Source organism: Sinohyriopsis cumingii, chromosome 1 (assembly GCF_028554795.1).
Source record: "Sinohyriopsis cumingii isolate HCF-2022 chromosome 1, ASM2855479v2, whole genome shotgun sequence".
Lineage (NCBI taxonomy): Eukaryota > Metazoa > Mollusca > Bivalvia > Unionida > Unionidae > Sinohyriopsis > Sinohyriopsis cumingii.
In genome coordinates, this window is record NC_142961.1 from 26,449,296 (window position 1) to 26,462,989 (window position 13,694).

The 13,694-nt window shown below is 34.7% G+C and overlaps 1 protein-coding gene across 1 annotated transcript in view; it reads left to right on the forward strand.

Annotated features, from left to right (window-relative positions):
• The window catches only part of LOC149806577 (nucleotide sugar transporter SLC35D2-like), an 89,742-nt gene that overhangs the window by 15,876 nt on the left and 60,172 nt on the right, over positions 1-13,694 (forward strand). The window contains exons 5-6 of the mRNA XM_089954890.1: positions 6,134-6,205; positions 10,007-10,075. Of these exons, the coding sequence (XP_089811016.1) occupies positions 6,134-6,205; positions 10,007-10,075 (141 nt within the window). The remainder of the gene's footprint in view (positions 1-6,133; positions 6,206-10,006; positions 10,076-13,694) is intronic.

Genomic DNA, 13,694 nt, shown 5'->3' on the forward strand with positions numbered 1-13,694 from the left:
AGACATGTTCTTGATAAGATATTCCTTGCATGAGAAAATTGCACTATTTCTTCTGTCTTAAAGATAACACCATTTCTTACAAATGTAAGTGAAGACATAAAAGTTGTAAGTAAATTTGTTTTAAAAGCATTCCTGCAGTGCAAATGAAAAGGCATGGTGACCAAGATGCATCTACACCTAATCAAATGGAGCAGCCTGAAATGGCCTAATATATGGAATAAAAATCGCTGACACCTAAGAAGTAGTCTGTTTACTAGTATTTTTTTAAATCTTTTCAAGAATGAGACTAGCATATGAACAGATAATAAGTCTGTGTCTGTATTCTTCATACTAGAAATTCAATGAATATGTCAGCACCTAAAACAAACAGCACCATCCTACTACTGAGACACCTTCTAAAGATGAGAAGACCATCTATGTTGATAATGTATCATATTGAAGGCTGTGTATGGTGAATCATATCAGTATGCAGTACAGGTGTATCATTGGAGCTCTACTTAACCTTCTTGCAATGATGAAATATCTGCTTGACAGTTGGAAGTTGTTGCCAATTTAAAAAATATTTTTAGCAAACTTGAATTCTGTAAGAACATACACAGGAAAAGAAAAACCACCATGTAATATTTTTTGAAAATTTATAGTATGTGCAACAAAAAGAAATGTTGAGAAATGACTCTTTGTCTAGCTTGTGTGACATGAGATTATTGTGCAGAAGACCAGATCGTTCCACCATATCACCATGCTACTTATCACATCATCTCATTACTGTACCAACCAGCCATGCTGGGTGGCCGAGTGGTCTAAAGCGCTGTCCATTATGGATCACTGCCATCTCACCTCTGTCTTCGTGGGTCATTGGTTCTTTCCAGGGTTTTCCCGGGTTCTTCCTCCACCATTAATACTGGCCACCATGTATAGCCTATTGTGTGCTGAAAAATGGCATTAAACCCTACAACAACAACAACAACAACAACAACAACCAGCCATGCTGGCTATGTGGCTAGCATGCTGGACTCGCAACTAAAACTGATTGGCCTGGATTGGCTGCCAGGGTGTGTCCTTGGACAAGGCACTTTACTCCAGTTGCCATGGCAGGGGCCCCGAGTGGCCGAGTGGTCTAAAGCGTTCTCCGTTACGGATCACTGCCATCTCACCTCTGTCTGCGTGGGTTCGAGTCTCGGATTCGGCTAATGTGGGTATGTGAGAAAGCTTGCCAGTAGCTTCTCGTGGGTCGGTGGTTCTTTCCGGGGTTTTCCCGGGTTCTTCCTCCACCATTAATACTGGCCGCCATGTATAGCCTATCGTGTGCTGAAAAATGGCGTTAAACCCTACAACAACAACAACAACCAGTTGCCATGGCACTAAATGATCTATTTGTGTTACTGTGCCATAAATACAGCTAAGCCATATACCTCTTTACCAATGACCAATACAAGGGCTGCCAGCAGATCACACGGTATTACTAAATACATATGTGTGGGCTAAAATGTGAAAAGAAATTCTGAAACAGTCCCACAAAGTAGAATAAAATATAAAGAATATTTAATAAGTTGAACCTTTCATATTCCAAAAGTATTGATTGGATAATCCTGTTTTTCTTAAAAGTATTAAGTCTGCAGTGTTAAAATTTTGTGTGATCAGTAAATATTTTCCTATGTAAATGAAGGTGGTCTTGGCTTCAGTGACAGATTTACCTGGATGAGATCTTGTGCACAGGTATCCCTCCTGGTCATATCCCTCCCCTTCCCAGTAAATACCCCCTGGCCATAATCCCTTAACCCTACAGAAAAATGAAAGGACATAATCCCCTCCCCCATCTTTGTGAAATTGTTGTAAATATATATCTTTGTTTGTCGGCTTGATTTTTATAAATGCAAGTATTTGTGGACCCATTGAAATTTTGTGTTGGCTTGCTTTTGCACAGATATACATCTATGTGGGCTCTTTGCAGTTTTGTGTCAGGTTCCTTGGAGTAGATTTTTAAAAAAACTTGAGGACTCTGGGGCACTGCATGTGTTGGAAATACAGCAGTAGTAGCATAAAGATGGAATAGGTGCTACATTTATTGTATTCAGTCAATATTATGATATTCCTTAATTGAACAAAATATGAATTATAATGACTAAGTCAGATTTCATTTATTTCCCTGTTTTGTTTGTCTTGCACCTATGCATGTTTCCTTTCCTATTCCCTTACCAGCTGGCCATCAAAAACAAATTTCAGATGTGTGAAAATTATTGTGTCCCCATCTCTTATTAAGGTTTCATCCTGATAAAATACCAAACATCTCTTTATAACCCAATATTAGCATGAATGCCCATGTTATCTATTATAATTATCTATTATTATTAGCACCACTATTGACTCACTTCCTTCTTCAGGGTGTAACAGGTGTCATATACTTGATCTCTTTAATTTGTCCCTTGTCAACATAATGTTGTGACTGAACTAAGTAACAGAAAAGTAACAAAACCAACTAGTTTTTTAAAATTCTTAACATAACTTCATTATCAAAGTTATAAATGAAAATGTGAGAGGAACTTAAAGTATTATGAAGTGGATCCATTATAATTCTGAAAGAGTTATTATATTTAAATCCAAAACAATGAAAAGTTACCAGTAAACTTCAGAACCAGAGAGGTGACTGGTCCACCATGAATTTTGACCTTGTCAAAGTGGCATTGTACAGAACTCCTTCCATATAAACTACAGAACCAGAAATGTACTGGTCCACCAAGAATCGTGACATTGTCAAAATGGCATTGTACCGAACTCCTTTGAATAATTCACTATAAATCCAGAATAATACTACTATCCCCAAAAATGAGCACTTAATATTTCCACTGAACAGTCCAAGCAAGTGTTTTTCCTCTCAAATAATACCTAAGTACAACATAAAACATTCTGCAGACTTACAACAGGAACACAAGAAATTAGAATTACTCCAAAATAGGAATGAATCTGATTGCTCAGTTCTCTCCTTATATACACCATCAGGAGTCTACTACAACTATATGTCGCAATATACTCCATGTGACAGGTTTATTACTGAATTTCAAAATACCTATTCATGTGACCTAACTCATCCAATAGGAATTAACTTAATTCTTCTAAGAAACCACCTGAACGATCTGTCCAATGGGAAAAAGGCCAAATCTCATAAACATATTTACTAATAATTTTACTATTGGTAACTGTCAACACATGTAAACATCTGTTTATAGATCCTATGCAATTTTATGTTCTCAAATACCTTACAACATGCTCTGTGCATGTACAAAATCCAGCTATAGAGATAATCACTAGAATTTACTGCCATGAATAAAACTTACAAAAATTATAGATAAAATCATGTTCTAGGAGTTAAAAGAGATATAGATATGCATAATAATAATCACTGCCACCCAGGAGAGATTAATTAAGCCACACATCCATACATCTGTCTGTCAGTAAGTCTGTTCTGAATTTTGTTTTTTCACCATACCACAAAAAGTAAAATTAAAATTAGAGCCATGAAACTTTACACACTATGTTATGGTCATACCTTGATGTTTTATTACATTTTCAGACCATTACAACAATTTTTCATTTTTATTTTAAAATAATTTTTCAGGGTTTATTGCCCTTGCATCTATGACCCTTATTTTGTATCTTTGGTCCAAGAACATTCTCTCCATAGTATTTGCATAAAGAGACCCAATAAAATAAACCTACAAGATCTTGGATTTTAGAATAAATGAATAATGTGCATCTCAAGCATATTAAATAGAGAGTGATTATTGCCAAAGAAGCACAAGACATTCAGTTTTATTGGCTGACAGAAATGTCTTACAGATCTTGATTAGCTTGGGCACCAATCTAGAGTACATTGATAGAAAATCTAAAGAAGAGAAGATGAAATCATAGAAAAGAAATCACTACTGCTTCATTTATTCCAAAGTATCATACTGGAGGAAAATATGTTGATGTAGACTCAAATGTCCAAAATAAAAATTCTGGAGGGGAATGGTTACTTAGTGATGAGATAATCAAATTTCAGTATGGAAGGCTCTTGACAAGGGAGACTGATTATGATCACAGATACTCAAGTAGTGGATTTATTTATTTCTGCAATAAATATTCATTTCTCCATCATTATATACTAGGAACCAGCTGTTGTTGAGTCAGACAATATTATAGTTTGCAGATCCCTTACTGGACATTTGATACAAAAGGAAATTATAGACAACTGCTTAAATCTGTCTCTTTGATGACAGAATCCATCCATATAATAGCTGAATATTTCTTGCATATATTTTCAAATCAATGGCTTTTGTGCTTCTAATAGTGATTAATGTTTTAATTTCAACAGTAAACAAAAACTGGGTAAGGATATTTGTGACATCCTTTCTTTTTTCTAAGTTACCCCACTCTTTGACCTGGTAGAGTCCATTGGGCTTTACATATTCCATTTTTGAAATGGTGTTTCATTATTTAACTGTTTGGAGTCATTTTAGCATGCCTGGAAAACTCACAAACTCACTTTTAATGTGGAGGCAAACAATAGGCCATTTATTTCTCTCAAAAGATACTTATAATATTGAGGAAAGTGTGGACTTTTTTCTAATAGAAAGGGCAAACTGTAGGATTTTATTTTTCTCAACATGGATAGTCATGGTCATGATCTAAATTGATAAAGCTTTGTGTGTGTGTGTATATATATATATATATATATATATATATATATATATATATATATATATATAACTTGTTTTATTATTAAAAAGAGAATCATATGAACAAATAATTTCTCAATAAAAATAACCCAATATATGATAAAATATTGATGTTTGAAAATGTGGGTAACACTAACAGGTGGCAACACTGCAAGAAATAAATACCAATTAAGGAAGTATTTCAAGTGAAATTCAAGTTTAAATTTATCTTTAATTCATTTTTGGCATAAGCATCATAAATATTATATGCCGTCTTGTTCCCTCCATATTTCATCGGACATGTAAAGCAAATGCATTATGGATCACTGTCACCAATTCAAAATTAATTTTGTTTTTACATCCACCCAACTCTTAGTTTCATTTCCAAAGGGGGGTTGGGATAAAATTGTATAAAGTCTGCACAAATACATTATATTTCTGCCCAGAAGCTTCGTATATGATAGTTTTGAAGTAAAAAACCAGTAAATGGAAAAGTGGAAGAAAATTCATACAATTTATTTAAAATTTATTGTTTCACATTCTAGTATTTGTTGAAACTTTTTAATGAAATGTATTATTAATGGTTAGCAGGGAGTTATTCGTAGGCAAATAATAATAGATTCACTTCTAATTATATAAGTCAATATTGGACATGTCGCTATTTCATATTGCTTTTAATAGTGATATTTGTAAACCTCTATCAAATTATTGGCAGCAATGCAATTTTTATGGATTGTTTTTCTTTCCAGGAAATCTGGTCCGAATGATGCAAAACAGCAAATTGTCATTAAACCCATACTTAAGTGGATATAATTGTATCTCATGTCTATCTTAAATGGACCTTAGTGTGTGTCCAAGTGTATGTGTGTGTGTGTGTTTTGAGTGGGTAGGCAGAGGTGCGGCTATCTGCCATTGTACTTGTTGCAACAGAGCAGTTATTAATTGTCCCCAGTTGCCTCCATGTCCTGTCCAAAGTGTGGTTTGCTCTGCAGCTACCTGATGGTAGCAACATGAATAATATTTCTGAATACTGATAATGAAGTAACATTCATTTGTCTACACTTACGATCCTTGTTGAAGTCTTGTAGTTAAACATTTTTTTAATACAATATTAAAAATATATCTTTCTCACAGAAAATTGTTGTATGCCTTAATTAAATCATTGAATATTGTGCATGGGGCTGAAAACTTCTCTGCCTGGATTAATGGCAAATACAGAGGGTGTACAAAATACATATTATGCTTCTGAAAGAATTATTTTATTGGGTATGAAATAGTTTTCATGAATTTTTATGATTTGTAGATAGTGAAGATGAAGACTACCCTTTCATTTTTTTATTTTCAGTTTACCAATGTTCACTGTACTGAGAAGATTCTCCATTTTCTTTTTAGTTTACCCATGTTCACTGTACTGAGAAGATTCTCCATTTTCTTTTCAGTTTACCCATGTTCACTGTACTGAGAAGATTCTCCATTTTGTTTACAATGATTGCAGAAGTATATGTACTAGGGTAAGTTTTGAAACTGATGGTGTGGGGTAGGCGTTAAAATCACACTTCATAATCTGTCTACAGTTTTTAACTTGCATGTACAGAGTGGATAGGAGTTTACTGTTATGACTGTGTGTCTTGGGACACCCTAAATTACTTTCAAAAGTAATTTTTTTATGACCTATTAATGTTGGGACACAAAGTTGTAACAATTTTTCCATGTATTATAAGTCTTGGGATACCTTCAACATTTGTTTGAAAAGTCAATAAATACAATAAATTTTCTTCTGTTTCCTTATGATTTCTACCCAATTCATTTGTCTATAATTTGATCGATGACAAGAGTTGAGCTTTAGCGAGTTGCTGTAAGCATTTACAACATTAACCTATCCCTTTTGTCTTCAGTTTATTATTGTTTGTTTAAGCATTATTGCATTCAAATATTGTATCAATGCACCATCAGTTATATTTATATTTGCCTTGAAAATGTGAATACCTAACACATTAAAACTGTGCTCCCAGTATGACAAGAACAAACAACAATAGCATTTGGTTCAATGAAGTACATCCTTTGGATTCAAATTATTGGCACAGTTGTGCTAAACTTTAATGGTATCTCCAAAATACAATAAAGAACTTTCAGAAATAATGCTTTGAAAATAATATCTTAAACACTCGGATGTAGTTTGCTTTGATGTAAGTGACCATAAATAAGTACCCATTTACTTGGCTACATTTAAATCGTGCTAATTCACCGAGCAAGTGTTCATGCCTTAACTGATTAACAATGATAATCTATGGTGAGTCAGTCCAATATAATTTCTGGGGGCTAAATAGTTTACTACTGCTATTATGCAGGGCATCTCATCCTGCTCAACTCAATTAAGATTTTACAACAGTTAATTTGTGTGGATTAATGTTGCATAACAAATGGTTTACCGGTATTGCTGCCAGACAAATCTCTCCCTTTTAACAAACCAGTTTCATTGTTCAAACAATTACCTGGTCTTCTGTAAGAAAACAAAAGACAAATCTGCCAATTATAAACACAAGGAAACTCAAAACAACCAGCTGTCCAGATTCAAAGGTGGAATGAATACTCTATTGAAAGTTATGAATTTGTGTTAAGGTGAGCTGAAACACAGAAATAAAATGTATCAATGATGATCAGTTATTTGAATATACTGTATCTGGTTATGCGACTTGTATAATTAAAGATGTTTGTCATTTCATATGATTTATGAAAAATATTAATTCTTGAGCACATGGGTCATATTAAATAAAATAGTAATTGACTTCTTTTTTAAATGTGATTTAGGAGAATGAGATTTGGTAAAAATGATGAATAAAACAAAACTGCTCTAGTATTCTTGGGAATAAACAAGGATATAAGATTTGCACCATGTAAGTACTGTTCTGTGCTTTCTAGTACCTGGTAAATTCTGTGAATTTATTGACCTTTGTTTCATTTTGGAAATACTGGAAAATATGCACATGCAAAATAATAACATTAAAACAGTCATACAGTTTATTGCCATAGTAAATGAACAAGAGTTTGTCACTATCGCAGTATGGCAATCTTGCTGATTTTGTCTTGACTTTTCTTTATGTCTGTAAGTGTTGGGACACCGAAAATGCTATAATTTTTAAATGCTTATAAATCTTCAGACAGGATTTTAAAATATTTTTTCATGTCCCAAGACATACAGTCATTATGGTATGCTGTACACCAGCATCATTAGCAGTGTCCACATTCAGATCACCCTTGAGTAAAAATTGTGTATTCTTACCAGTGCCTCCAGCTTTAGACATGATAACTTTATGAAATTTAGGCATTGTTTTCCTTGTACCATTCTAAACCGCCCAGGGAATGGTAGGTCACAGTGATCTACTTTTCTCATACTGATGACTTTGTTGTTTTATAGGTCAACCCAGTGTGAAATTTTTGGCCTATATCTTCATTTAAGGTGGTCAGGATATTACTTTACATCATACAATGGAAGAAAAGTAAATTACAGTGGCCTACTTCTCATTTTGTCTTTACAAGTTAACCTGACATTAAATTTTTGTCTTTGTGGAAAATGCCTGGCTTTAGAGTTGATGTGTCCAGCGAGCTTGGTAAGGGTGTTTTTTCTGTCATCTTTAACCACCCCAGGCATAAGTAACTCAGTGATCTACTTTTTTCCTTAAACTCTTGACACTGATGTTTATGGCTTAACTCCAGTATAATATGTATGTGCCTGACAAATTGTAAAGTGTAGGTGTTAAACAAATGTATGTGCCTGACAGATTGTAAAGTGTAGGTGTTAAACAAATGTATGTGCCTGACAAATTGTAAAGTGTAGGTGTTAAACAAATGTATGTGTCTGACAAATTGTAAAGTGTAGGTGTTAAAGAAATGTAATGTGCCTGACAAATTGTAAAGTGTGGGTGTTAAACAGATGTATGTGTCTGACAAATTGTAAAGTGTAGGTGTTAAACAAATGTATGTGCCTGACAAATTGTAAAATGTAGGTGTTAAACAAATGTAATGTGCCTGACAAATTGTAAAGTGTAGGTGTTAAACAAATTTATGTGTCTGACAAATTGTTAAGTGTAGGTGTTAAACAAATTTATGTGTCTGACAAATTGTTAAGTGTAGGTGTTAAACAAATGTATGTGTCTGACAAATTGTTAAGTGTAGGTGTTAAACAAATGTATGTGTCTGACAAATTGTAAAGTGTAGGTGTTAAACAAATGTATGTGCCTGACAAATAGTCAGGTGAAGGCATGTTCAACAAATGTATGTGCCTGACAAATCGCCAGGTGTACGCATGTTCAACAAACTTGGTCAGAGTGTTCCTAGCATCATTCTTAATCTTCACAAGTGACAGGTTAACCATAGTGGTAAAGTTTTAGTTTTTGGTACAAATTCATCAGAAGAAATGAAATATTTATTTAACTTGATTAGATTGTACCTTTACATCATTGGTATGCTGCCCACAGAAGACTCGTAGTGGCCTACATTTACTGCATGAATCATAGACTATGTTATTTACGGGAGCACTCACATGATCTTCAGCATCCAAACACTTACACTAGCCAGGGTCACATATTAATTTGGTTTAGTTCATATCACAGTTTTTAAATATTAATTATGAGATGTAAAAGTTTAGCAGTTTTGCCAGAAACATTTGTCCTGTATAGCCAACAGAGACGGAATCTTTCTGCATGTATATTTGTGTGAAACCTAATTATGTTTTAAGCACACGATTATTTCTTGCATTTATGATTGAAACTGTTGTTTGCAATCAGTATATATAAATTTATTAAAAATACATATTGATTGTATTTAGGATTAAAATCATTGCTTGCTTTATTAAACAGTGCATAGTAACTCATCAGCAAGATCTACATTCATTGTTACATAATAACAGGATATGACCTTGTATGTATCAAAGAGTTGTAATCTATCTTTATCATCTTTTATCCTATTTGCTTGATAAGCTTTGGTATTTGAAGAGTATCCGTATCTTTAACAACTTAATGATTTTAAGACTTTAGACAGTGGTAGAACTAGACTAGGGGTGTGGAAAACTTTGTTTATGCTACTTAAGCCCACTATGATTTGTGGAGTTATAATTGCAAAGCCACACAAGATCTTTTGTCCTTGGCATGCCTCTCCCACTTTTGGGTCTATGTAGCCCTCAGATTCCCATCCCCACAAAATCAAATCACTAGATCCTAGAAGAGGAAATATTTTACTCTGGAGCCTTTCCAAAAATTGAGAAGTTTTCCCTGTAGTTCTTTATCTGCTGTTAATCATGTATCTTTTTATTTCAGAGCTAAACCTTCCAGAACAGTGCAGTTTACTGTATTTTTAATGATGTTTGGTGCTATAGTTGCAGCCAGGTATGTATATAAACTTGTGACAGCTCTAAATTGTATGAAAGTTTTCCAGAGTGCTCAGTTATGTCATTGCAAACTTCACAAACCCAGATCTTCCTCCACATGACTTGTCCTCAACAGATGACTTTTCTGACATTTCAAAACCAAAACCCCAAAGCATCACTTTTATCTTGCAATAAATTGTTACTATATAAAATGAATTTAAAAAAAATAAGCACATGCAATCTTTGGCCAGTTTTCTTTTATTACTTCATCAGACTTTATAGGTGTTGACATTGGATTCTTTCTGCCAGTGACTATATTGAAGGACTTTAATACTGTTCAAGAACTAAAGCTTGTAATGAAATAAAACTTTCAGAAGAAAGTTTTAAATGTCTATGAAGATTAAATTGAAAGAATATTTTCATAAGGACTTACAGGATGAAATTAATTCCTTTGAGAAAATTAAACCCTTCTCTAATAAAATAGGGTCTTTTTTATGTGATCCAGTGTATGCAGTATTTATCTTGATTTTTAAATTGAAGCTACTACACAAAAAACTTTAAATAACAATCTCACAAGAAAATATTTTACTAACATTTCTAGAGAAGAACTGGATTCTTTATGAACATCATTGCAAGATTAAGGGTTTATTATTTGAAACCTGATAGGTCTAAGGCTATAATAATAATGAATAAAGAGGTTTTATAAAAGAGGTTGAAAGACAGTTAAATGATAAAGTATTTTATGCAATCCTTTCTAATAATCCTTCTCAAGAAATTAAGGCGACAATAAATGTATTGATGAAATCCCTGGAAATGTCTGCTTTATATTTGACAAATTTGACACATTATGATATTAACTGTTCAACATCTGATGTTATTTATTTGAAAACTTGTTTAAAAGTATGAAACATAATGTGCAAAATGTTTATTCAGCGGTCATGCTGGGCTTTGCCAATGTTGCAAATTATGATTTTTTTCCTTACTGGTGACAAAATAAACATCTGGCGATTTTTTCCATGATATTGTTGGATATTTAAACTTGTATAAGCAACTTGGGTTTGGAGTGAGAAATCCAGAGGTTCCATGAACAGAAGCTGCAAACTTGATATAAAATGCACTGGGTATATACCAAAACATTAATTTATCAGTATATTTTTGATTCTGAATGAAAATGGCTTTATTACCAAAACACTAATTTATTAATATGTAGTTGATTTTGAATGAAAATGGGTTTATTACCAAAACACTAATTTATCAATACATAGTTGATTTTGAATGAAAATGGCTTTATTACCAAAACATTAATTTATTAATATGTAGTTGATTTTGAATGAAAATGGGTTTAATACTAAAACACTAATTTATTAATATGTAGTTGATTTTGAATGAAAATGGGTTTATTACCAAAACACTAATTTATCAATACTTGGTTGATTTTGAATGAAAATGGGTTTAATACTAAAACACTAATTTATCAGTACGTGGTTGATTCTGAATGAACATACGTTTTTTTCTTTTACTTAAACACCATTTTATAAATATGTTGTTGAACAAATAAACAAAAAGCAGTGACATGATGCATTTGCATATTGTGATGGTTGTTGAAACCTCTTGGAAAATGTTAACAATCTTTCAGAGATTGATTATTGTGAAAATAAAGGTAATTTATACAACAAAATGAATAACTTCACAGAAAAAGGATTTTATTGACAATTGTTTTCAACTTGATTATAAAACAAGTATTCAGCCATTAAGCAGTACTGTTACTCTTGCCCTCAAATCCCTGATTTTTCTCAAAGTGCAGCACATATGGCATTTTCTTCTTTATTCTTTTGATGTCCTTTGGTAACTTGTGCACTCGCTTATAGTGTAGTCTATGTTTTTGGATCCCATTGTGTGCAAGTTATCAAGGGAGATGTGTATAAAGATATTAAATATGAGAGGCCCTAGTACTGATTTTTGTGGTAGCTCTTTGGAAGCTATATGAAGATCCCACTTTAAAGCATCTTTTCAGTTATAGAGATAGTTTTTAATTAGTTTAAATCGAGTGTTGATCAGTGTTGTAGGCTTTGATATTTTTCAATGATGAGACTGTGCAGGTTGATTCGTGTGTAAGTTGAGTTTTGCAATAACAAGGGACCACACCACTGATAGTAAAAATATAAATTTTATTCTTTTAAAATATTTTATTTCAGAGACAAAGCAGTCAGTGGGGCAGTGGGGCCACAAAAAGGCCTCATGGGATACACACACACACACAGATTGCATCAAGTGCTTCAGGTGTACTCAGATAAACCATTGCACAATTTGTGATTTGTTGTCTTCCAGCACCTGGAATCTAGTAGATTCCAGGCGTACCTATCAAAGAAAAAAATGGTAGAACATTCCCTCCTCTTCTTGCTTTTATTCCAGATCTCACATGTTAGGACAAACATCTTCAGTGGCTGTTGAAGCCCCTCCAGAAGGAGGGTCTCAACATTTGAGAAGCCATTCAAATTCCCTCTGGAAGGGAGATGACAGAAAGTTCTAGCGCCCTTAACAGCATTCATGCTTTAGGTAGTGGGTTGCTCCTTCCTGTTGGGGAGGTAGAGCACTGCAGTGGTGGGTTGCGTCCTCCCATTGGGGAGGTAGAGCACTGCAATAGTGGGTTGCACCCTCCCTCCAAAGAGGTTGAGCACCATGACAGTGGGTTGCCCCTCCCTTGAAAGAGGTTGAGCACCATAACCGATGGTTGCACCCTCCCTTTAGAGAGGTTGAGCACCACGGGAGCAGGTTGCTCCTTCCCATCAGGGAGTTTGAGCACCACAATACATAATGTGCCTCTGGCAGTGTGTTGGCCCCTTCCATTAAGAAGACAAGACATCGCACCCATGATGCACAGAATGGAGATGAGGTCTTCTCCTTCTGTCACTCATTGACTTGTACAGGGCCAGGACCAAGCTTCCCCCTCTCCCCCATCCACCAGCCCATCCTGTGCAGGATTTACAACCCTTACACAGGATTGAGGCTAGGGATGGGGACCGTTTCATTGGCCCTCTTCCCAATTATACCTACAAACCCTTGTGTGATGTGGGGCCTTCCACCTCAGGGACCTTGGTCCATTATGCCCCCATGGATACCTATTGAAGTGATGCTGCGGCTCATGTCCCACCATCACCTCACCAAGTGGTTTCCTTTCGGAAGGCTACAGGTTTTATATCATCGAGGGAAGTTAGAAATTCTCGTCTCCCATCCGTGCCTCCTGATCAACCAAGGGATGTGACACATAGTACTCCTATGCCCCTCCATCAAGGGACATAGTGATACCCAGCCACTCTCCAACTCAGAATGTCATTGGCTATGAAGATGATGATGCTGTCTCCATCCTCATTGACTCCAACGAGTTTGAGACAGAAGCTGTGGCAGTGACACATTCTCTCAGTTCCACTCTCTCATGAGGAAGAAGAGGTGGTCTGGTCCTTTGATAAGGAGGTAAACAAGGTTTACAGTTTGTTAGCCCTTGACTTGTGCCCCATACCATCTAGCACACAGTCCAAAAAGATCCTTTCCAGTTTGGAAAAGATCTCCGGGGTACCACCTCAACCAGACCTCTTACTTCTCCCACATTCATCTTCGATTGAGGAAATATCAGGGAGATT